General features: G+C 43.4%; 1 protein-coding gene across 2 annotated transcripts in view; it reads right to left on the reverse strand.

The window, feature by feature from the left end:
- LOC110830656 (uncharacterized) overlaps positions 1-25005 on the reverse strand; it is a 77309-nt gene that overhangs the window by 17937 nt on the left and 34367 nt on the right. For both annotated transcript variants that reach the window (XM_087343972.1, XM_087343971.1), the window contains exons 3-5: positions 4317-4394; positions 1726-1803; positions 493-597 (exon numbers count right to left, since the gene is read on the reverse strand). In XM_087343972.1, coding sequence (XP_087200098.1) covers positions 493-597; positions 1726-1803; positions 4317-4394 — 261 coding nt within the window. The remainder of the gene's footprint in view (positions 1-492; positions 598-1725; positions 1804-4316; positions 4395-25005) is intronic.

Raw genomic sequence — 25005 nt, forward strand, 5'->3', positions numbered from 1 at the left:
AACTACACCACGAAAAATTGTAAAAAATTGTAATTGAGTTTTAAATTTAATATAATTTTACACCTGATGATGGTTTAATAAAACCGAAACATGTTGTAACTGTTCCAATTGTAAATCGATTATTCGATATGGAACACAGAATGATATTTTAATTATTTTAATTATCTTATTTTAAATACATTGTGATTTGACGGAATAACCAAATAATTTAATTTTAATTTAATAAATCACAATATGACGCAACTACACTATTTAATTTACATTCTTAAAAATTCAGTTTCAGACTCCAGTTAAATGTTAAACTTTATAAAATATTATTTTCAAGTGTAAATGTACACGATTTATAACACTTAATTTTGCATAAGTTGTCTATCCTGTTAGTCCGTTTGTCACGCGAACAAAAATATCTACTGCAACCCTAAGTACACATGTTTATGAGACGCGTCGCTTGTGGTGAATGACGAGCGAATTAAAAACAAACAATTCACTTACCACGTCCAGGAAAACATCTCCAACCTTCTGTTTGATGTCCCAGTGCTGCAATCTCTTCCTCAGTTCCTCAAGGAAAACCTCGTGATGTGCAAGAATTGCGGGTATCTACAGAAAAGAATTTACGAAAAATACAAAACGAACTTTAAAAGATTCTAACATTTCATATTTTAAAGTATCTGATATGGGCCTTGTGTCGCTTGGTCGCTGAGACCGTGGGTTCGAATCCCACTCAAGCCACGGATGTTTATCCGCGTTGTGCTGTCCTGTGTACAGGTAGAGGCCTTGCGACGGGCCGATCCCTCATCCAAGGAGTCCTACCAAAATGTCTTATAGATCGAGTCAACGAAAAGTTAGGACCCGCAGTGCTCAGGAACTTGAAGAACGGGTCGTTCCCAGTATCCGGTATCAGATACAGCAACCGTGAAGAAAATTATATAAATCGGTGACTGATAATTCATAATTTTCATCCAGTATTGTTAAGGCGATGGCCACGGTGGTCTAGCGGTTAGAACGCTGGCCTTGTAATCCTGGGGTCTCGGGTTCGATTCCCGGCGGTGCCCGAATTTATAACTTGTGTTGGGCAAGGCCGTGGTCTAGGCAACACGGAGTTTTCCTCCGGGGGCTTCCCCGGTTTCTCCGTGGCATCCCATTCACACACAGAAGAAGGCAATGGCAAACCACTTCTGGATCATCTGCCAAGAACGTATATGAACAGGTCCCAGTCCGAGAAAAGGATGGAAGGATCCTGTTCATATGGACCTGTCGTCAGACAGAACACTAAATAATAAATAAATAAATTGTTAAGGCGATAATTCTGAACTACAAAATTGGAAAGATACGTAACTTATATGAGGAATAAATACGTCTGTTGTAGGAACCAAACGAGTTTTAGATTGGAAGACATTATAATAAATAATAATTATATTACATCTGTTTGTAACATAGGCAACAATATTAAAAATGTATACGTAATGACATCATCAGTTCTTGCCTTAACGACACCACTCGCCGGTAAAAAAAATGTCAAATTTTAGACCTTATTACGTGTTACCCAAATGACCCCCAGTGCAGTACTGAAGATAACAGACATTCCTCCAGATTATTTCATCACCATAGCTCAGAGACAATGGAACGTGATCAAAGTCCATAATGCACATAATTTACATTGTATAATGAGTCTTATTGATAGCCTTGAATCTGTTCAGAAATACAAAGCGTGTGTGACCCAATTACCTGATAAAACATTGCATCAACTACTGCTGAATCCACCAGGCCGGCGTTTTCGGGGCTCTTTAGGGGCTGTAAATATTTCTGCAACAGACACACACACACCCATAAGCAAACATTTAACTGAATAATACGAGGCTGCACTATAATTTCCAATATGAAAAAAGGTTTGGTTTGAATTTTATTCCTTCTATTCGCAAGCTTGTGACGTAGAAATGTATAATTTGATCCAGGATACTGTACAAAGTCTCGTTATACCCCAATCGATTCTTTGTACCTGACTTCTCGTTTATTTTATATTTGTTTAGAAGTATGAGAATTATTTTATTTGATAAGAAAATGGCATACCAGACACAATACATAATGTGGGCTAACGGAAAACCATACACAAAGAAAGCTGTGATTTAAAACCGTAACAAAATATACGCCACAAATTAAAATGATCGACTTCGTACATATCGATCTAACACATTCCCGTGATGCTTTATACAGCAGGCTGCGCGAACTTGTGAGGTGGAAGGAACACTAGCGACACTTAACACAGAGTCCTGCAATGATGCGTAATTACTGAGCTTCGAAAAATACGAAACTTTGGTGACAGTACATTTGTACTGTAGAATGTAAAAGAAATTGCGCCAAATTTTTAATTTAGATTTTTCATTTTGACACTGATAACTAATGTGCTATTGTACATATAAAAACCATAATTCATATGTAGACAGTTCATAAATACACCCCCAAATTATGTATAAATTACTGTTTATAACTTAATAATTACAAACGGCAACAGTGCGAATCTAAGAGGTTATAACCGACGTTTAACGTACAGAGAATCTTTATTGAAGAGATATGTAGTTCCCGGAAAAATAATACGTAATATATTTACAACTTCAAACTATAAAAGAGATGTGATCAAAGTAGGATTGGATCCTGTGACGATATACGCAAGAGCTCAGCACGCAAACCCATTAGCAAAATTGCATTTATTTATGAACTTACGTCACCTAAATATCACATTTACGACAAAAGATTTGTGGGATTGGAAGTCTGTGCAACTAGGAAATAGACTTCACGAGTTTTACCCTAAATTAGCTGTCTAATAAAATAACGAATTTGTTCCTATAATGAAAGTTTGCCAAGTTCCTGACAGGATTAAGAAACACGAACAATAACTCAACACGACCATACTCAAACTTGATTAATTTACCATTTTTATACGACGTGCTACACAAACATTACCATGTGTTGACGAGTGGCTTTCAGAGGAACGTATTTATTGACGTCGACTGACGTCAATGCCAGCACTCTAAAGGAATTGGAATATTCCAGAACCTCTGTTTGAGATGACGTATTATATTACGACCAGCGGGGCTTATACATTCACGATACCTTGGATATTACAACAGTAATTTTTATCATCACTTCCTTTATGAGTGCCAAAATTTTCGTTCCTTTCAAAACAAAATCCAACAACAAACATGTTACTAGGTTCACACCGTTGAACAAATTCTGCGCAGGTGCGAATATGGCTGAGAAAACGAGCAGAAAGTTTGTTCATTCTCGAACATCGAAATCGTTTATTAGTAATGGCTGTGCTGACAATGAACTGCCGAATAAGACAAAACACTAACTGGGAACGCAATTACTGGGATACGGAAAGCGTTTGTCTGTGACACGTGCCCAATGGGAGATAAAACAGCTGAAATTACGGCCGTACCGATTTCACGCAATGCATCTCCGACAACATAACCTATTTGTTTTAAAACACTTGTCATGCATATTCTTCCCTCAACAAGTTACAAGTCCACACAGAAAAACTACCAAAATTATAAATGTATATATACCTTTAACTTCAGTGCTTTAAGATTATTTTTTCCGTTCTTATTATAATAAGTACATGTCACCGTATGGTTTTTTTTTTTTCTATATACATACAGTAGCCGAACGTGAGTTTTGGACACTCCTACTGTGTTGTCGAGACGCAACTTATTTTGAGTTCATGGCACTGATCTGACACCCCACCTTACCACACAACTAACACCTGCCAGCCGGTGGCTTTGCTCAGTCGCCAATTCCGCTGTTACGAAGAGACTGTTGTTACGTCTCTGTCTTTGCTACAGGATTGAACACACGGACTGACAAGAAGGCATCACAGTCACAAAATTAACACCGTCCCTCCTTCATTACTCGCCGTATATTTAATATGAACAGTGTCGACTCTATTCCTTCTGCCTTCAAAATACTTTGACAAATAAACATATGTATTTCTGAAACCAAACGTCACGATCTGGTGGTTAGCACTCCAATATCCCTTTCTCTAACACACCACATTGTGAACTTATAGTGGGGACGTTGGGGAGGAGGAGATCGACATATTAAATTGGGCCTGAGTGAGTCAACTTCATGTTCTGGTCGCTTCATACCCGCTAAAATATTACATGGTACCCTTTCAGAGAAGGCTGTAAGGGTTCTCAGGGCCGGTTCTGACGGAATGAACATGAGAAAAATCGGTAGCTGAATCAGGAAACACGTGGTGCACTCTAACGCCAATGCGACAAAGCTTCGATGCGCTTCACACAATCGTGTGGGGCACTCACCATGACTAGAATCTGGAGCGACTCGACGTAAGAGCGTTCCGTGTCATATATTTCCACGACGACATGAGTCCGTGTGTCCTGAAACAGAAACACAGGTTTAACATCGAAAGATCAATTCCACGCTGCATGCACCCAACATGAAGTTTAACGTTCCTGCTTCATTCCCGTCGTCACTGAAACATAATTGAAACAATTACGGATGTAACATGTCGATACACAAACGAACATAAATCTATTATCAAATGCCAAAAAAAAAAAAAATACGAGGGAGTGGTTAGGCACGTATTATTCCGGACGCTGGATCGGTCGTGATCCGGAGACTCCTACGCCGTGGCCACCACGGTCATCGGACCGCAACTGTCACCTCCCAGCTCCAAGGAGGATCTGCATGACTCACCGCCAAGCTACACTCACCTTCCTTACGGTCCAGAATTGTCCCCGCGTGGTTTCCGTCTGTATGCACCATGTCTGGAGCACACGGGAAGCCAGAGGTTCAACACCAACGAAAGCGTCATGGAAAAGATGTTACCTTGGTAACGCAGTCAGTGAAATGTTCTTCGCTGTTGGAGATCACAAGTTACACGAACGATAATATACTTCAGCAGTCCACATTCATTTCGCATTCATGTCACTGCTGCGAAAGAATGAGACTGTTTATGGAACTGCCCCCGCTAAGGGGCCCATGATTGGATAACGAACAGCGGTGGAATTATACTGACAGCGGAAAACTCATAAGCTCAGGAAAAATCCTGTCCCGATATCACTTTGTCAACCACAAACGACTGCTCTGGGCTGGAACCCGGGCCTCTACTGTGAGAGGCCGTTCCCTTAAGCAACATCCAGCGTGGTCCAATGCACAATGGATGACCACTTATCGTCGTCCACAGCCTTTCTAGGTTAAGCGTGGTTTATTTTGGGATATTCGACCGCCTGATTTCGCCCGCTACTCTCCTACTGGCCAATCCCTGATGATGGAGGCAGATGCAATCTGCGAAAAGTCGGGTTCTTTCCTCAGTATCGATGGCCCGGATAGACATCTTTGAAAATTCGTTGCCAAGCCTTTCTATACATCGGAAGCCACACATTTTACAGTACATGGCTATTTTTATACGATTACTGTCTTGAGAAAATTCATGTTCTATTTGAGCTTCATGTAATATAGGTTATGTATGACAGAAATCTGTCCAAAATCAAAACACCTCGACGACAACTTTTAATGCAAATTCTTCAGGTTAAATTTAATCGAAATCGCGAAGCTGTTGTGGCGATGACACATTTGGACAGACGGACATGACCTCTCCTCTGTGATCGAGGAGTGCTCTCGCTCGGGGCTTTGCCAAGTGTCTCGAGCCGGAGCGAGTCTTGTCGCAGCCACGTGTCGCAATTTTAATAGAGCGTAGCAACAAGTGGCAGGTGCGTCATCATCACCATGGAGACCGGCTCTGTTTACTTTCTCACACTCGAAAACAAGAAATGACGACGTAACGCCGCTCCGAGCGGTGGCCATGTTGATTGTCGCGGAGAGAAATGACGCGATCGAGAAAAGTTAGAAAGAAAGTAGACAAGATAGAGAGAAATGGTGGAAGGAGGAGAGAACGGAATATGAAGGAAAACAGAACGTAATGAAGGGGGGGAAATATAAAACTAAATAATTCATTTTCAGAAACACATTAAGAAAAACTTTCTTGTGTTCGTCTGTCCATCGATTAGACTTAAACGTTGAAATTACAGACTAACACATTTTCGTCATATAGGCTACTATCTTCGCAGTAATGTTTCTGTAACATTATACGCCAACATTGGTATTTCTATGCCGTTTTCAATGCACTTCGTACTAAATGTGTAGAATGACTAATACAATTAACTATACAGCAGAATTAACCCGGGTCAGCTCAGTAAAGACGCTGACTGTGAACTGGTGACCGGCGTTCGGCTTTCGACAGGGGTAGATACGTTCAAAAACATACAGATCACCAATCGACATTAGTTTATAATAATATTCCGTCACTCTTTATGATAAAAAAACAGTTACCTGATAACAGAAAACAATCTTTTGTTAATGTAGTCATAATTATTAGCAGTATTAGGCATATCTATCGCTGTGAGCAATTGTTTAGCTTGGTGATGAACGTACTTCACATCAAGACGACGTCTTACTGATGAAAACCTGGAGGGATGCAATGGAATCGTAATTTTACGTTAAACCTGATTGTTTAATTTTAACCGTCTAATCACAATAAAATATTTTATTAAATATTAAAATATTATTACTGCAATTAATATTCAATATTTAAAATATATTAAAATGATGCTCTTTCTATCGAAATGTTCGATTTACAATTAGAGCATCATCTGTTAAACCTGATATTAAAGGATTGTTTAAGCATAAGCAGTGTTAATATGTCACTAAATTACTTTGTTAAAAAATATTATTGAGTAATATGTGAACCTGTTTGCAATGGTGGGTCTAATTTAGTAGCATTTTTAATAATCTACAATGGCGTTTAATAAGTTGTCCTCACTTACATAACATTGAGAGCCGCGAATCGATAAGGTTGTGTTGATAGAGATCTCGAAAATGGGTGAGAATCGATGACACAGGGGAACTACAAGTCGTTCATATCATCGATTTTATTTTTTTTATATTTAGTGTTCTGTCTGACGACAGGTCCATATGAACAGGATCCTTCCATCCTTTTCTCGGACTGGGACCTGTTCATATACGTTCTTGGCAGATGATCCAGAAGTGGTTTGCCATTGCCTTCTTCTGTGTGTGAATGGAGTAATTGAAACCGGGGAAGCCCCCGGAGGAAAACTCCGTGTTGCCTAGACCACGGCCTTGCCCAACACAAGTTATAAATTCGGGCACCGCCGGGAATCGAACCCGAGACCCCAGGATTACAAGACCAGCGTTCTAACCGCTAGACCACCGTAAGTAAAGTAAGTAAGACAGAGCTGTTTTCGAACTGCTGGTAGGTTGGACAATGAGTTCTTCTTTCTGTAACGTCAACTCTATTAAGTGATACGACGCACCGCTGAGCTCGACCTCCCACATTTGAGTAGCAACATTGTTCTTTTAAATATAAGGCAAGGACTGAACTCTACAGGAACAAGGAAACAGTCCGATATTCCCACGTCTTTCACTCGATTATACCATGGTATCGATCCCAGCTGTGATGCCTTCCACCCGCTTGGCTTCAGATACGAAGCTTAATCACACAGAGTGCGCAGTCAGACATTACACATGTAACGGTTTCAGATTATACAGCGAAACCTTTCAAATCCTCTTCCAAACGTTCCTGTGAGTGAATGACAGCTCTATAATTCCACACTCTGGTCGGATATTATTAGGTTGACCTAATCTGGGCGTATGAGACGGGAGTTGACATGTAGCACGCAAGAGATAAATTAGAAATGCATAAACCACTTTTGTTGAAAAATATGAAAGGAAAATGGCGGGCCTACGCGAGAGAGTAACATCAGACTGGGTCTTTAAAACTGTAAACGAGGGTTCGAACTGGATTCATCTGACTTATGATAGAAATCAGAGGCAGGATGTGTGATGGACCTTTGAGCTGGGGAATTTCTTGACGAGATCAACGACACTTAGCTTATCTACAAGGACTATGCTACAACATGAAGTTATAATGCAGTTTTTTTGCACACATACGGCCAACCATGTATGTCCGTCCGCATAATTCAACTAGAGAACCGCCTTACGGATATCGATTAAATTTGGTATGGCAATGTTTTTAGTTTACTCATAGCAGATGCCCGAATTTATAACTTGTGTTGGGCAAGGCCGTGGTCTAGGCAACACGGAGTTTTCCTCCGGGGGCTTCCCCGGTTTCAATTACTCCATTCACACACAGAAGAAGGCAATGGCAAACCACTTCTGGATCATCTGCCAAGAACGTATATAAACAGGTCCCAGTCCGAGAAAAGGATGGAAGGATCCTGTTCATATGGACCTGTCGTCAGACAGAACACTAAATAATAATAAGATGAGGTGGTCTAGCGGTTAGAACGCTGGCCTTGTAATCCTGGGGGTCTCGGGTTCGATTCCCGGCGGTGCCCGAATTTATAACTTGTGTTGGGCAAGGCCGTGGTCTAGGCAACACGGAGTTTTCCTCCGGGGGCTTCCCCGGTTTCAATTACTCCATTCACACACAGAAGAAGGCAATGGCAAACCACTTCTGGATCATCTGCCAAGAACGTATATGAACAGGTCCCAGTCCGAGAAAAGGATGGAAGGATCCTGTTCATATGGACCTGTCGTCGGACAGAACACTAAATAATATAAAAAAATAGCAGATGACGCACCGATCTACTGTTTGCCACTGTAATCTTGATACTTACGAGATGAGGAAGTGGGGTGAATGAGGAAAGATTGCGTCTGCCTTTAACGCTTCGGACTTCCTGCATTCCTTGCAAGTCTCAAGATTACAGTCGCGAACAGTAAACACAGCTAGAGCTACAAACCAACTGAAGCTGACACCCCTCTAGCGCGTGATTCGGACTGGTCCATCAGTCCTTTGCGGAAGTGTCAGCACTTCTCGCGCGACCTCTACGGAAGTTATGCCACTGACGTCCACCCAAAATTCGTATTTTTTCATTTCTTACAATCGATAATACTATTAAGGGAAACAAACGAATTTGGGGCGTGGTATCGACACTAACGTCACTTACAACAGAACCATACAATGATGCAGGGTAACAGATTTTAAAAATATACAGAACTGTGGCATAGTAAGTCTTTGTTTTATGTAAATGCTGCATGAAACACACAACGAATTAATTATTGAGGATTCAACCCCATAACCACATACGTACACAACCACAGGAATAACAAAAACTGTGTTACTGATTTGGGGTCCGCAGTGACCGCGCGGTCTGAGGCGTGGGCCTTGTGCCGCTTGGTCGCTGGGACCGTGGGTTCGAATCCCACTCAAGCCATGGATGTTTGTCCGCGTCTGATCCGAAGTGCTGAGACACATGAAGAACGGGTCTTTCCAGTATCCTAGTGTTACTGATTTACGTCAACAAAAGACAGAACAACATGGGATGTAAATTTTCGAAGTTAAATGACGTAATTTTCATTCAATGATAACTGCTCTTTTTAAATTAACAGGTCAGGAGACACTTCAACACCGAATTTATTACTGACCACTGTAATACACAGGGAAGGCCCTCTGAATCTATATTTCAGATTAACAACTGAATCGGTATATAAGAAATAAAATAACGTTTAAAACGGATTTTCATGTATTCCGGTGGAAATTGTGAAAGTAGACTGAAATTCGCTAGTTTATTTTGTGAATTTGGATGTGCCACTGTACGCGTTCTTTTTTTTTTTGCGATGAAACGTCTCCATAGCAGATGTGAAAGGACACAACAGCTTGCAGAACGCTTACAATGAACTTGACTGAAATAATCAGAAACATTACGGCAGAGTGGATCCTCGATTTGTAGGCGTTCCTTAATCCGTGTTCCACAGCCTCGTTCGAAAAGCGTGGAGGCATTTTGCAATCTAACGCAGTTCTCAACATTTAACAAAGTTGACGAGGTATATTAGTTAATATCAGCGAGACCTTATTCAGACTTACGTAATCTGATTTTTATCTGCTACTGTTTCAATGTGTATCACATTTATTACCTTAAAAAAAATTAAACACGATTTTTAATTTCCATATTAATATTATTTTATAAAATATTTCTAATGTGCAGATTTTTTTCCCGTGAAATATACTACATACCGAAACGGAAGGAAATCATAACGAAGTGCGAAGAATAATCCGATCACTTCTGGCGGTCTTCTGGGTTGTAACGCCGTGTGTAGTCTGGTAGAAGTTTACCGACGTTTCAGAGGTCATACTGCCTCCGTCATCAGGGCGATGAGTATGAAGATTTCTGTCTTCTGGGTTGTTGCGCCTTGTAGTCTGGTAGAAGTTTACCGACGTTTCAGAGGTCATACTGCCTCCGTCATCAGGGCGATGAGTATGAAGATTTCTGTCTTCTGGGTTGTTGCGCCTTCTAGTCTGGTAGAAGTTTACCGACGTTTCAGAGGTCCCTGCTGCCGTTATGGGATTATGTTTATGTTATGTATAAATTATTATAACCGTTGCCATGATGGCGCTGGTAAGGGATTATCGCCCTTAACTGACCATAAAACAACTGTCTCCTGCGTCTGGCTAAACAAATGTCATGGCCAACGGTTTTGTTGGTAGTGTGCGCAGTTCTTGACATTTATTACTGCCACACGTAGAAGTTTATTAGTTTATTTAGAGAGGTAAAAACGAAAACTTAGACATCAGACCGGTTTTCAGTTTAATGATATATTTAAATAAAAGGGCAGCTGCCCGCAGGTCTCACTAGTATCTGTGCACAGGAGCCTAAAATACGAGGCGCGTCCACAAAGTAAGTTTCCCACTCGTCCCACAGCTAGCAAACCTTATATTGCGCGAAGCGACTGTGCGTACGTGATAGAGCAATGACGTAGCATGGCGCATGCACTAACGGTACTTCCCGCGTTCTCACAGTAGCATCGTTGCAGCTGTTGAAGATGGAGGTTCTTATTCCAGTTCCCGCCGACTGTGAAGTGCGGTCAGTGATAACGCTAGGCCGCACACGGCTCGACGGACAGCAAGTCTCCTGCAGGAGTTCAGCTGGGAGGTGTTTAATCATTCACCCTACAGCCCGGACCTCGCTCCCAGTGATTTCCATCTTTTCCTACACCTCAAGAAATTCCTGTCCGGTCAGCGTCAGCGTTTTGAGAATGACAGAGAGGCGGAGATGGTTGTCACACAGTGGTTCCAATCCCAGGCGGCAGACTTCTACGACACAGGTATTCAAAAGTTGGTCCCACGGTATGACAAATATCTCAATTCCGGTGGCGAATATGTTGAAAAATAGCTGGACACTTGCTGTATCTGTTGCAATAAATATTTCCATGAAATTGTGTTTTGTTTCTGTAAACGGCCCCAGGGAAACTTACTTTGAGGACGAGCCTCGTACTTAGGTATCACTCAGCAGTTCGATGCAGTGCAAAAATCAACTTATTCTCACCGCTGTTCTGTTCTGACAACCTTTCAATCCACGAAGAGACCGCTACACAGCGTCTCGAAGGTAACAAACAGGAAATTGGCTCAAGGGAATATGTCGTATGTGGTCTTCTGGGTTGCGAAGTCATGTAGCCTTGGAGGCTGTTGCCAACGCATCGCCTTCATCTTAACTGAAGCCTGCCCAGAAAATTACAACCGACATCTTAAGTGCAGTGAGAACCTCGAGTCTCCTACGGTAATTCAAGACTGTCATAATAGACGATAATTCGAAAAAAAAAATAGAACGCCTATTTGTCGTTTCCTTCATGTAAATTCTGGGGCAATAATTTAAAATACACCACTATCGCCCCCACCCACAACACTGCCAACTAATTTCTCATTCCGGATTGATGTAAAATGGTTAGGATCTCTGTCCTGCCCCAACGTAAACCCCACCTTCACACACACATTGAGAATGCAGGAGCTGAAAACCACTTTACATTGTAATCAATACAATAGCACTACCTAATTTTAAAATGTCATAGTCACGGCGAAAAAGCACTTCACGCTAAGTTATGTTCGTTTCTAAGTTTTAATTTTACTTACAATGTGTTACTTTAAGCAGTTAACTAATGCCACAATGTTTACCTTAAATCATCATACATGAACCAACTGCATAGTGTAATTGTTAAATACATAAATAATTCGAAGCTGTTTTAAACAGCAATAGTAGACTGGTATCACGATTAAAATGTAAATTGAAAATAATTCGGAAGAAAACAGTCATGGCCATTTTCAGTATTTTCTTGAAGGGACAGAGTAAATCCATGAGAAATCTCAGGGCAGACAACCTCGGTGAACCGAAACATCGAACTCGGGACGTCCCGAATACGAAGAATTATTCATTGTCAGGACTTTTTCCATCGTTAATAAAACCAAGATTCAGCAATTAGAAACGTGAAATTCTGTGAAACTCTTTGGACCAGAGGCAGCAGCCTCCATGTTCAGCCCACAAGGAGGCAAAGTCCGAAAATCCCTCTGATGCAAATACGAATTGCCACAAATAGGGCACAGAACAGGGAGGCAGATGAAAGGAGTAGCGACTTGGGCGAAGAGGTCAAAGGCTTCACAGAGTATCGACATATGGTGAGGTCACGACGGGTCATGACCCGAGCATCTCGAGGTGAGAAGTGACAACTCGCTTTCACGTCACTCTGAGGTTACAAACTCTGAACCTCTGTGAGCCGACGAGTTTAAGTGGCGATGTTTCACGATACATGATCAGGCAGTGCACTTTTCTGTTGTTGTATCCATAAATTAACGCCATGGAACACAGTCCGTCTTGAAAAGCTAATAGTAGCCCAGCCAGCCAAGGAATTCCCCACTTTGTATGGAACCCGAATGTTCATTACCCTGTTAACAAGAGCGCGCCAACGAGTCAGATGAATGTAGTCCACGCGTATTTCTTTAAGATCCAATTTAATATGTTCCCATCTATGTCTAGGTCTTCCAAGCGCTCTCTCTCCAACTAAAATAATCTCTGCATTCTAATCTCTCCAATGCACGATACATGTCCCGTCCATCTCAACTACTTGGCCTTAACAACCTTAATAATACTTAGTAAAGAGTAAGAATCCTCATGACGTAATTCAGTCTCCTGTTTCCCCCAATTTATGTTCGTCTCTTGTGGTAAAAGACCGAGGTTCACGCCCATACAAAACAATAGGCATAATTGTAGTTTTGTAAATTCTTAAGCAGACCGGAAACTGGGGGATAAGAGATTCTTAAGTCAATGGTAGAATTTAATCCGCTTCAGTATACTTGAACTCCGCCCTACTTTGGAATGATTTATTAAGCACCTTCATGTCATGATTTCGTCTCGCTTTCAGATGGCAGGATGTTAAAATACACACGTACACACGTTTCCAAATTTTCACCCGAATACTTTATTTTAAAATATACGAAATACAAACACCGGAATAAACTTTCTGAAAAAAAATAAACTATAATTTACGCCATCACTAACATCCAGAAAATATGTGTGTGTGTGGTGGGGGGGGGGGGGTAGTTCTCCCCATTGCTACCTGCAGTACGATGAACTCTGAGAAACTTCACAAAAACACAAAGTGAAAACTCTCTGAACATTTACAGCGTTTGCTGCCGGCTGATACATCCCAGTTATTAAAAATTTGATCCCATTAGCTGGAAGTTTGCCGTTTGTGGAGTTAAAAGTAATTCGTGAAAGAAGCAGTCTACTTGTTTCACAAAAAGGTCTCTCATACCTGTTACTTCATTACAATGTACATCACTCAAGAAAATTTCTAAGTATCTCAGACGATGTTACTAGAAATACATCGGATAAATGATAATAACATACACCAACTCCATAAAACACCATTGCGTTATAATTACTAACTCTAATTTAACAGCTCGTGGTATTTTTAAACATTTAATAGCTTATCCGCCACGGTGGTCTAGCGGTTAGAACGCTGGCCTTGTAATCCTGGGGTCTCGGGTTCGATTCCCGGCGGTGCCCGAATTTATAACTTGTGTTGGGCAAGGCCGTGGTCTAGGCAACACGGAGTTTTCCTCCGTGGCATCCCAACAATTACTCCATTCACACACAGAAGAAGGCAATGACAAACCACTTCTGGATCATCTGCCAAGAACGTATATGAACAGGTCCCAGTCCGAGAAAAGGATGGAAGGATCCTGTTCATATGGACCTGTCGTCAGACAGAACACTAAATAATAATAAGATGAGGTGGTCTAGCGGTTAGAACGCTGGCCTTGTAATACTGGGGTCTCGGGTTCGATTCCCGGCGGTGCCCGAATTTATAACTTGTGTTGGGCAAGGCCGTGGTCTAGGCAACACGGAGTTTTCCTCCGTGGCATCCCAACAATTACTCCATTCACACACAGAAGAAGGCAATGGCAAACCACTTCTGGATCATCTGCCAAGAACGTATATGAACAGGTCCCAGTCCGAGAAAAGGATGGAAGGATCCTGTTCATATGGACCTGTCGTCAGACAGAACACTAAATAATAATAAGATGAGGTGGTCTAGCGGTTAGAACGCTGGCCTTGTAATACTGGGGTCTCGGGTTCGATTCCCGGCGGTGCCCGAATTTATAACTTGTGTTGGGCAAGGCCGTGGTCTAGGCAACACGGAGTTTTCCTCCGTGGCATCCCAACAATTACTCCATTCACACACAGAAGAAGGCAATGGCAAACCACTTCTGGATCATCTGCCAAGAACGTATATGAACAGGTCCCAGTCCGAGAAGAGAAAAGGATGGAAGGATCCTGTTCATATGGACCTGTCGTCAGACAGAACACTAAATAATAATAATAAATAGCTTATCAACTGACTAATACTTTCCTCGCCGTTATGGAGCTCAGAGGACCATTGCCGTGTTAACATAAGCCCACAAAAGTGACCCCTTTCTGAGGAAGGTGAATCTACATTACATACAGCCAATTCATCTAAGATCATTTCAATATTATCCTCCTATTTATTAGTAGGTTTAAAGTAATTCATATGGTAACAAAATTACAACCCGAACCCAAAGGTTCGTCGTGTTTACAAAAGCCTATCCAGAACCAATTCAATTCACAGCTTCAGAACCAACAACCAAATGAACATCGAGGCTGACAGGCATACGCCCAGTAAGTTCGTTCGTTAATCACGTGTACATTACTCAGGATGCAAATAGGAGTTGAGTGGTCAGCGTCACGCCCCGGCCGCTCTTTACCCCCCCCCCCCCCCCCGGGATTAGGCGTAACTGTTGGACACTCTCTGACTGGGCTATCCCAGGTCTTGCAGACAGAATTAAGAAGGATCCAAAAATTATAAACTTAAATGCTCACAAAAAATGTGTATATATATATATATATATATATATATATATATAAAGATACCTATGAACAGAAGGAAACGGGGAGTAACTGGAGACAATAATTAGACATTTACAAAATATATGACCCACAAAACTGCATACATACTATTAAACTCCAGAAATATATGCAAAATTACCTACGAGTAGGAAACATAAATTCACTGTACACAGACTGCAACAAATTAGGCCCATAAAATTATACTTATACACAGCCCCTTACATATTCCTAGAAGAAAGAGAAACACAGGAAGAGTTAGAAGTTGAAGGAGACAACAAGTAGACAGATTGCAAAAATCACAGCATCACTAAAATTACAACAGCCTACAGACTGCATATGCTCCAGGAGAAACACGAAATATAAGACAACCTTGGGGTAGGCAATTCACTGGAGAAGTGAATAGCAAATAAAAAAAGGGCATTGATGGTGCATAAACATGTGCTCCCAGACACAAAAGGGACACAGGAATGTCAAGATTCTAAAATAAATGTCATTTCAACTTTTGACTGGGATCTGGCTCCAAGATGTCTGAACCAACTCAGGGTACTCCGTATATATCGGCAGCTTCTCCGACAAAGATGTGTGACGGGCAGCTTAAGCGTGACACTGCAGGCGCGTGCTAGCGGACGAGAGGAACTGAAGGTGTACAGACAGGCTACGTATGAAAACACGAGGCTGAAATATAAATCTTCACTGCTGTTAGCAATGATTCCTTCGCACAGAAGCCTATTACGGGGCAGTGGAATCGAACCCATAAAGTGGAAAGAGATAACATGTACCTAGTGGCCCGCAACATATCTGCGAGCTTCAGCTACGTCAATTATTTACGCCAAATGTCTAGTTATTTCTTTGTTATTTCTACTGCTATTCTTATTCATATTGTTAGCCTTATAGTTACGAGAACAATAGGATTTACAGTAAGAATAACAATGACAATGACAATAGAATAGGAATAAGAGTTATTTATTTATTTAGTGTTCTGTCTGACGACAGGTCCATATGAACAGGATCCTTCCATCCTTTTCTCGGACTGGGACCTGTTCATATACGTTCTTGGCAGATGATCCAGAAGTGGTTTGCCATTGCCTTCTTCTGTATGTGAATGGAGTAATTGTTGGGATGACACGGAGAAACCGGGGAAGCCCCCGGAGGAAAACTCCGTGTTGCCTAGACCACGGCCTTGCCCAACACAAGTTATAAATTCGGGCACCGCCGGGAATCGAACCCGAGACCCCAGGATTACAAGGCCAGCGTTCTGACCGCTAGACCACCTCATCTTATTATTATTTAGTGTTCTGTCTTACGACAGGTCCATATGAACAGGATCCTTCCATCCTTTTCTCGGACTGGGACCTGTTCATATACGTTCTTGGCAGATGATCCAGAAGTGGTTTGCCATTGCCTTCTTCTGTGTGTGAATGGAGTAATTGAAACCGGGGAAGCCCCCGGAGGAAAACTCCGTGCTTCCTAGACCACGGCCTTGCCCAACACAAGTTATAAATTCGGGCACCGCCGGGAATCGAACCCGAGAGCCCAGGATTACAAGGCCAGCGTTCTGACCGCTAGACCACCGTGGCTTAGGAATAAGAATAAAGGAATGAAAGCATGCTCTGCACCGGTAGACACAGAATTTATTTATGCGTTCTTTGCATTGCCGAAAACGATCTAAATAATTATAAAGATCCAGATCGTACCGAAAAGAAAACACAACGCATCTCAGTTACAAATATTAATTTATTAACGCTGTTTATTCTGAGATTCATACGAAACCCATAGACACACTGTGGAGAAAATGTAGAGTTACGTGATGGTAATGCAGGTGGTACATATAGTTACCACTAGGCTTCAAAATATTAACTGCAGGAGAAAAAAAGGAGCTTACTGCAGTAAGACGAGTGACTGGTTCAGACACAACCGGTATCTGCCAGTAGTGACAGCGCCATTACGGCAACTGACTGCACAGTCGGTATTTTTAGCCTGCAGACAGCGACGAGTCCAGAATTTGTCCTGTCCACAACAGACGGCGCTGAAGGAAACGTATTGAAGGCACTCGATGCTAACGTGGCTCATAAAAGCGATCCGAAGGATAAACACGTGAGCTGTCAGTCGCTAAAAGAACCAGATACATCCATGGTACCATTGTATACCCATTCAAAAATTATAGTAATCAAAATAAAGTATTTTGTGAAATAACCATGTTATTCTCAAATTTCTTTAAAAATGTAAGACTTGAGGTTCTCACAGCGGTGAATATGAAGATTTCTGTCTTCTGGGTTATTGCGCTGTGTAGTCTGGTCGATGTTAACCAACGTTTCAGAGGTCATACTGCCTCCGTCATCAGGGCGATGAATATGCCAATAGGGTGTGAGGAGTTGGATTTTATAGGCAGGGACGTGAAAGGTGTAGCCTGCCCCGAGCCAATGGGAGCAGGTATGGGAGTGGACCAATGGTAGCACGTGGGCGAGGGTGGGAGAGGGAGAGAAAGTAGAGAGAGAAAGGTGAGTGTAGTTGTATGGATAAAGGCCCTGAAAGGGGCCGAGTTACTGGTCTGGTTGGTTCTGGCGGCGCACTCTTGCTCGTTCTCGGAGTCCTCGGAGTGTGTGGATCAGAGGCTTCCAGGACCGGCTCAGGTGAAGTCCATCTTCCTTGTTAAAGTTATCAGGATGAAGTTCGATCTCGATGGCTTCCCTGATTAACCGGTCCATGTAGCCGGTTTTTGAGGAGAGGATAGAAGTGTCCTCTAGCTGTATCTTGTGCTCCAAGTTGAAGCGGTGTTCAGCAACCGCAGATTTCTCGGGCTGCCCGAGCCGGATGTGGCGTTCGTGCTCCTTGATCCTGGCCTCAACGGAACGGCCTGTCTGGCCGATGTAGACTTTTCCGCACTCGCAGGGAACTCTGTATACGCCAGGCGTCTTCAGTCCTAGGTCGTCCTTTACCGGCCGGAGAAAACTGGGAATTTTCTTTGGCGGAAGACCAACAGACTTGATGTCGTGCCTGGCCAGCAACCTGCTTATGCGGTTGAAGGTCGTCCCGACGTAGGGCAGGAAGGCAACCGAGGCTGGTTTTTCAGTAGGCGGTGGCAGCCTCGCAGGCGGATTGAGAGCTTTCTGAATCTGACGGTTGCTGTACCCGTTTTTCCTGAAGGTGGTGGTGAGTGCCTCCAGTTCACTCTGTAGGCTGTCGTGGTCGCAAAGGGCTTTAGCCCTGTGTACCAGGGTCGAGAGCACGGCCTGTTTGTTGGACGGGTGGTGATGGGAATTGGAGTTGAGGTAAAGGTCGGTATGGGTTGGTTTCCGGTACACCTTGTGGCCTAATGAGCCGTCAGGTTTCCGGTGAATGTCTATGTCGAGGAATGGGAGATGGCCGTCCTTTTCAGTCTCCATGGTGAACTGGATGCTCTCGTGAATGCTGTTGAGGTGGCTGAGGAACTCCGCGAGCTTGTCAGGGCCGTGGGGCCAGATGACAAACGTGTCGTCTACGTAACGGAACCAGCAGAGGGGCTTGAAGGTCGCCCCGTCCACCGCCATTTCTTCAAAGTTCTCCATGTAGAAATTGGCGATGACAGGTGATAGTGGGGAACCCATAGCCACCCCGTCGGTCTGTTCGTAGAACCGGCCGCCGAACTTGAAATATGAAGAGGTGAGTACCAGGTGGAACAGCCTCAAGACGTCGCCATCGAAGTGCCGTTCCAGGAGACGTAGGGCATCACCAACGGGTACCATGGTGAAGAGGGACACGACATCGAAACTAACCATGATGTCCCCAGGACCCACGCGGAGCGACTTGATAGTATTGATGAATTCGGTGGAGTTCTTCACGTGACGTGGAGAGTGCCCCACCAATCCACCGAGTAGTCCCGCGAGATATTGGGCGAGCCGGTAGGTTGGAGCGCCGATGGTGCTTACGATGGGCCTGAGGGGAGCTCCTTCCTTATGGATCTTGGGTAGCCCATACAGTCTAGGGGGCCTCGAACCCTGGGGCCGTAGCTTTTGGATGACCTCCTCTGGAAATGAACACTTCTTGAGAAGGAGGTTGGTCTTCCTTTCAACGGCTTCCGTAGGGTCCTTAGACAGTAGCCTGTACGTAGGGGCTTCCAGAAGGGCTCGGATCTTCCCGTTGTAGTCGTCAGTGCTGAGGACAACCGTCGCGCTACCCTTGTCTGCCGGGAGGACCGTGAGGTCCGCGTTATTCCGCAGTGCTCGGAGAGCTCTCCTTTCAGCTCCGGACAGATTGTCTTTCGGCTTCTTGGAGGCTCTCAGGAAGCAGCCGAGGAGGTCCGGCAAGAAACCGTGCGGATCCTGAGAGCCTCCAAGAAGCCGAAAGACAATCTGTCCGGAGCTGAAAGGAGAGCTCTCCGAGCACTGCGGAATAACGCGGACCTCACGGTCCTCCCGGCAGACAAGGGTAGCGCGACGGTTGTCCTCAGCACTGACGACTACAACGGGAAGATCCGAGCCCTTCTGGAAGCCCCTACGTACAGGCTACTGTCTAAGGACCCTACGGAAGCCGTTGAAAGGAAGACCAACCTCCTTCTCAAGAAGTGTTCATTTCCAGAGGAGGTCATCCAAAAGCTACGGCCCCAGGGTTCGAGGCCCCCTAGACTGTATGGGCTACCCAAGATCCATAAGGAAGGAGCTCCCCTCAGGCCCATCGTAAGCACCATCGGCGCTCCAACCTACCGGCTCGCCCAATATCTCGCGGGACTACTCGGTGGATTGGTGGGGCACTCTCCACGTCACGTGAAGAACTCCACCGAATTCATCAATACTATCAAGTCGCTCCGCGTGGGTCCTGGGGACATCATGGTTAGTTTCGATGTCGTGTCCCTCTTCACCATGGTACCCGTTGGTGATGCCCTACGTCTCCTGGAACGGCACTTCGATGGCGACGTCTTGAGGCTGTTCCACCTGGTACTCACCTCTTCATATTTCAAGTTCGGCGGCCGGTTCTACGAACAGACCGACGGGGTGGCTATGGGTTCCCCACTATCACCTGTCATCGCCAATTTCTACATGGAGAACTTTGAAGAAATGGCGGTGGACGGGGCGACCTTCAAGCCCCTCTGCTGGTTCCGTTACGTAGACGACACGTTTGTCATCTGGCCCCACGGCCCTGACAAGCTCGCGGAGTTCCTCAGCCACCTCAACAGCATTCACGAGAGCATCCAGTTCACCATGGAGACTGAAAAGGACGGCCATCTCCCATTCCTCGACATAGACATTCACCGGAAACCTGACGGCTCATTAGGCCACAAGGTGTACCGGAAACCAACCCATACCGACCTTTACCTCAACTCCAATTCCCATCACCACCCGTCCAACAAACAGGCCGTGCTCTCGACCCTGGTACACAGGGCTAAAGCCCTTTGCGACCACGACAGCCTACAGAGTGAACTGGAGGCACTCACCACCACCTTCAGGAAAAACGGGTACAGCAACCGTCAGATTCAGAAAGCTCTCAATCCGCCTGCGAGGCTGCCACCGCCTACTGAAAAACCAGCCTCGGTTGCCTTCCTGCCCTACGTCGGGACGACCTTCAACCGCATAAGCAGGTTGCTGGCCAGGCACGACATCAAGTCTGTTGGTCTTCCGCCAAAGAAAATTCCCAGTTTTCTCCGGCCGGTAAAGGACGACCTAGGACTGAAGACGCCTGGCGTATACAGAGTTCCCTGCGAGTGCGGAAAAGTCTACATCGGCCAGACAGGCCGTTCCGTTGAGGCCAGGATCAAGGAGCACGAACGCCACATCCGGCTCGGGCAGCCCGAGAAATCTGCGGTTGCTGAACACCGCTTCAACTTGGAGCACAAGATACAGCTAGAGGACACTTCTATCCTCTCCTCAAAAACCGGCTACATGGACCGGTTAATCAGGGAAGCCATCGAGATCGAACTTCATCCTGATAACTTTAACAAGGAAGATGGACTTCACCTGAGCCGGTCCTGGAAGCCTCTGATCCACACACTCCGAGGACTCCGAGAACGAGCAAGAGTGCGCCGCCAGAACCAACCAGACCAGTAACTCGGCCCCTTTCAGGGCCTTTATCCATACAACTACACTCACCTTTCTCTCTCTACTTTCTCTCCCTCTCCCACCCTCGCCCACGTGCTACCATTGGTCCACTCCCATACCTGCTCCCATTGGCTCGGGGCAGGCTACACCTTTCACGTCCCTGCCTATAAAATCCAACTCCTCACACCCTATTGGCATATTCATCGCCCTGATGACGGAGGCAGTATGACCTCTGAAACGTTGGTTAACATCGACCAGACTACACAGCGCAATAACCCAGAAGACAGAAATCTTCTTTAAAAATGTAAAATGATATTAAAATTCTTCCGTGTTTCCCATTTTTTTTTCCGGCGTCCCGAGTTTACAAGTACGCCCACCATGTTTGGTTTAAAATGTGCAAAATGTAAAGAAGGTTTATGGAAGATTCGATTTATAGGTAATGAGAATGCATACCTATAAAAAAAACTGTTATTATAAATATGACAATTCCATTATTTTAGAACAGTTTATATTATCTTAAGAGAATTCCATGAGAAGTTTTTTTGGCTAACAGGTATAAACTGTATACTTAAAATGCTGTCATAACAAGCAAGACATTTTATATTTAAGTAAAGTTTATTTTAACAAAAGACCGCGAGCTTTCGTTAGTTGTCCTACAGAAGTTGCACATTTATAAGAAAAATTCGGCGTCTTTCAAAGACTCCTACAGCCGAACGGCGTTAGTGTTGTTCTTTTCAGACGTTTTCGAAAGATGACCAACCTCATCTGTACAGTCAAAGTTCCAGTGGTAAGTACATGTACCACCCACCTACTTTAAAATTCAGTAACACTGCATTTTCCGTAAGTGTATTTGTGATTATTTCCCTGATCAACATTAACAAATTGATCTTCGTAATTCAGAAGTGGTTTTATTTGATATAATAATTAAATTTGTAAATATTATTTAGAACAAATTCAGCTTCAAAGGGCTAATAAAATGCCTGGCACGTTTTCACAAACGAGTCTGTAGGACAGTCACGGCAACATGACCATTACACCATGTGTGAGGGTACAACAATTTGTAATTAAGTTAAATCGCCTTTTTCGGCTGTTTTTTTAGGATTCGACGTGGGTGCCTTAAGGGCAAGTCCTATCCGTTCGTGTGTCAGCCGAAGAAATTGTGCCGCCATCCCTTAGTGACCTCTAGAACAACATATCATCGGATGTGACTTACATAAATCCTCTGTAATAAGATTTGAGGTTCTCACGGCGGTGAGTATGAAGATTGCATGATGATGAAGACAGCAAGGACCTCTAAAAAAGTTAGTAAATTTTTACCAGACTACACAACGCTGCAAACCAGAAGATAACAATCTTAAAATCCTATGTAAATTTAGTGTACTCTGCAGAGTACACCTTTCTTCTTTAAAATCAAGTATGAATTGTTTACTGCGGTCATGGTCCCCCTATAACCCCTCCAGCAGAGGTGACTTTAAACAAATCAATATATCGTGAAGGGCACGGGGTAAGTGGCCATACAGCGGCTTATGTCCATACTAAGATTCAATAAAATCGGTTTCTTAAGATAAATAGTCACATCGGCAAAAAGCAATATATGTTGTAAGATTCGAGGTTTTCACAGCGGTGAGTATGAAGATTTCTGTCTTCTGGGTGAATCGCCCTGATGAAGGAGGCAGTATGACCTCTTTTACGTTGGTAAACATCCACCAGACTACACAGCGCAACAACCCAGAAGACAGAAATCTTCATACTCATCGCCCTGATGATGGAGGCAGTATGACCTCTGAAACGTTGGTAAACATCCACCAGACTACACAGCGCAACAACCCAGAAGACAGAAATCTTCATACTCTGATGACGGAGGCAGTATGACCTCTTTTACGTTGGTAAACATCCATCAGACTACACGGCGCAACAACCCAGAAGACAGAAATCTTCATACTCTGATGACGGAGGCAGTATGACCTCTGAAACGTCGGTAAACATCCACCAGAATACACGGCGCTACAACCCAGAAGACAGAAATCTTCATACTCATCGCCCTGATGATGGAGGCAGTATGACCTCTGAAACGTCGGTAAACATCCACCAGACTACACGGCACAACAACCCAGAAGACAGAAATCTTCATACTCATCGCCCTGATGATGGAGGCAGTATGACCTCTGAAACGTTGGTAAACATCTACCAGACTACACGGCACAACAACCCAGAAGACAGAAATCTTCATACTCATCGCCCTGATGACGGAGGCAGTATGACCTCTGAAACGTCGGTAAACATCCACCAGACTACACGGCGCAACAACCCAGAAGACAGAAATCTTCATACTCTGATGACGGAGGCAGTATGACCTCTGAAACGTCGGTAAACATCCACCAGACTACACGGCGCTACAACCCAGAAGACAGAAATCTTCATACTCATCGCCCTGATGATGGAGGCAGTATGACCTCTGAAACGTCGGTAAACATCCACCAGACTACACGGCACAACAACCCAGAAGACAGAAATCTTAATATAATGTTGATCTGTGTCCCTAGTCTCAAGTCTCCGAAGTACTGCTTAGCATTCTATCCCAAAGTTTCAGCATTCACGTCGTTAAATACGTCAGTTTCATGCACAGTTTTATCGGGTAATTTGCTTATTAAGGCATGTAATAACATGGCAGTTATAATTATGTGGCCAAGAAATCAGTGGGCGTCACGTGTTTTTGACACTTCCGACAGCAGAATCAAAGCACACACTTTAAAGCATATTAATCGCTGTTCTGCGCAGTACGTATTGACATGTCAACGATTCGTGGGCTTTTAATTGTTTATTTATATAGCATCGAAATATAGGATGAATCGTGAATAAAGACTTGTAAGGGATACGAAAGGAAGCGCTCGTCGCCTAATTGAAGGTATAACTTGGAATTTGCCTTGTGGAAAGCTGGGGTCCTAACCGCTTAACTCCGATGCTTGGTTGCACCAGGGAGTAATGGAGTTTATAAGTAAGTTTGTTAGTTAAGTATGGTTTCAACTTAATATAAACAATACGTACTTTGCAGTGGAAATCTTGCGGGAATTTAGAATGGTGGGGGGGGGGGGTAATAATTTCCATTTACTATAACAGGAGGGGAAAAAGTCTTGAACACACGGTTAAATCTATATTGGTGTAAAATTTACAGGTATTAAGACGGAAAATGAATGGCCCCCACATCTACAAACGTTTTAATTGAAATAGCAATCGCAAATGCGGTAAGAGTGACTTAACAGCTTAAAATTCGTAAAAAAAATACATTATTTTCATTTCGTAATTACAATGTAAATACACAAACTAAATCTTCCATGTCAACTAAGACATTGGAAACAAATTAACATTCTACAAATACCAAGCATGTCAAATGGGACACGCCCAAACACAGCAAAAGCAAATCTAAGTCTAAAATTTATGAATAGGTAATTAGCCTAATCGTACATAGTTAATAAAGATTAAGGTCAGTCTATATTACATAATTTTTATATTTGCTGATTTTATATTATTTTATGACCTCTTCTCGTCCACAAATATTATATAACGCAGAATGAGGCATGACAGACTGATAATGATCACAGCTTTAAAAATATAGTCGCCCATTCGCGTATAACAAGTTGATTTTTGCGAGCTTGCAGAATAATTCGTAACGATCGCCTTGTAACAATACAGAGTTCCTAAAATTACAATTTGGATATATTCAATGCTAGATAAACAAAGCGTCG

The sequence above is a fragment of the Zootermopsis nevadensis genome, unplaced genomic scaffold (genome assembly GCF_977971745.1).
Source record: "Zootermopsis nevadensis isolate Lab colony 2312 unplaced genomic scaffold, Znev_1.0 Znev_ptg000007l, whole genome shotgun sequence".
NCBI classification, from domain to species: Eukaryota; Metazoa; Arthropoda; class Insecta; order Blattodea; family Termopsidae; genus Zootermopsis; species Zootermopsis nevadensis.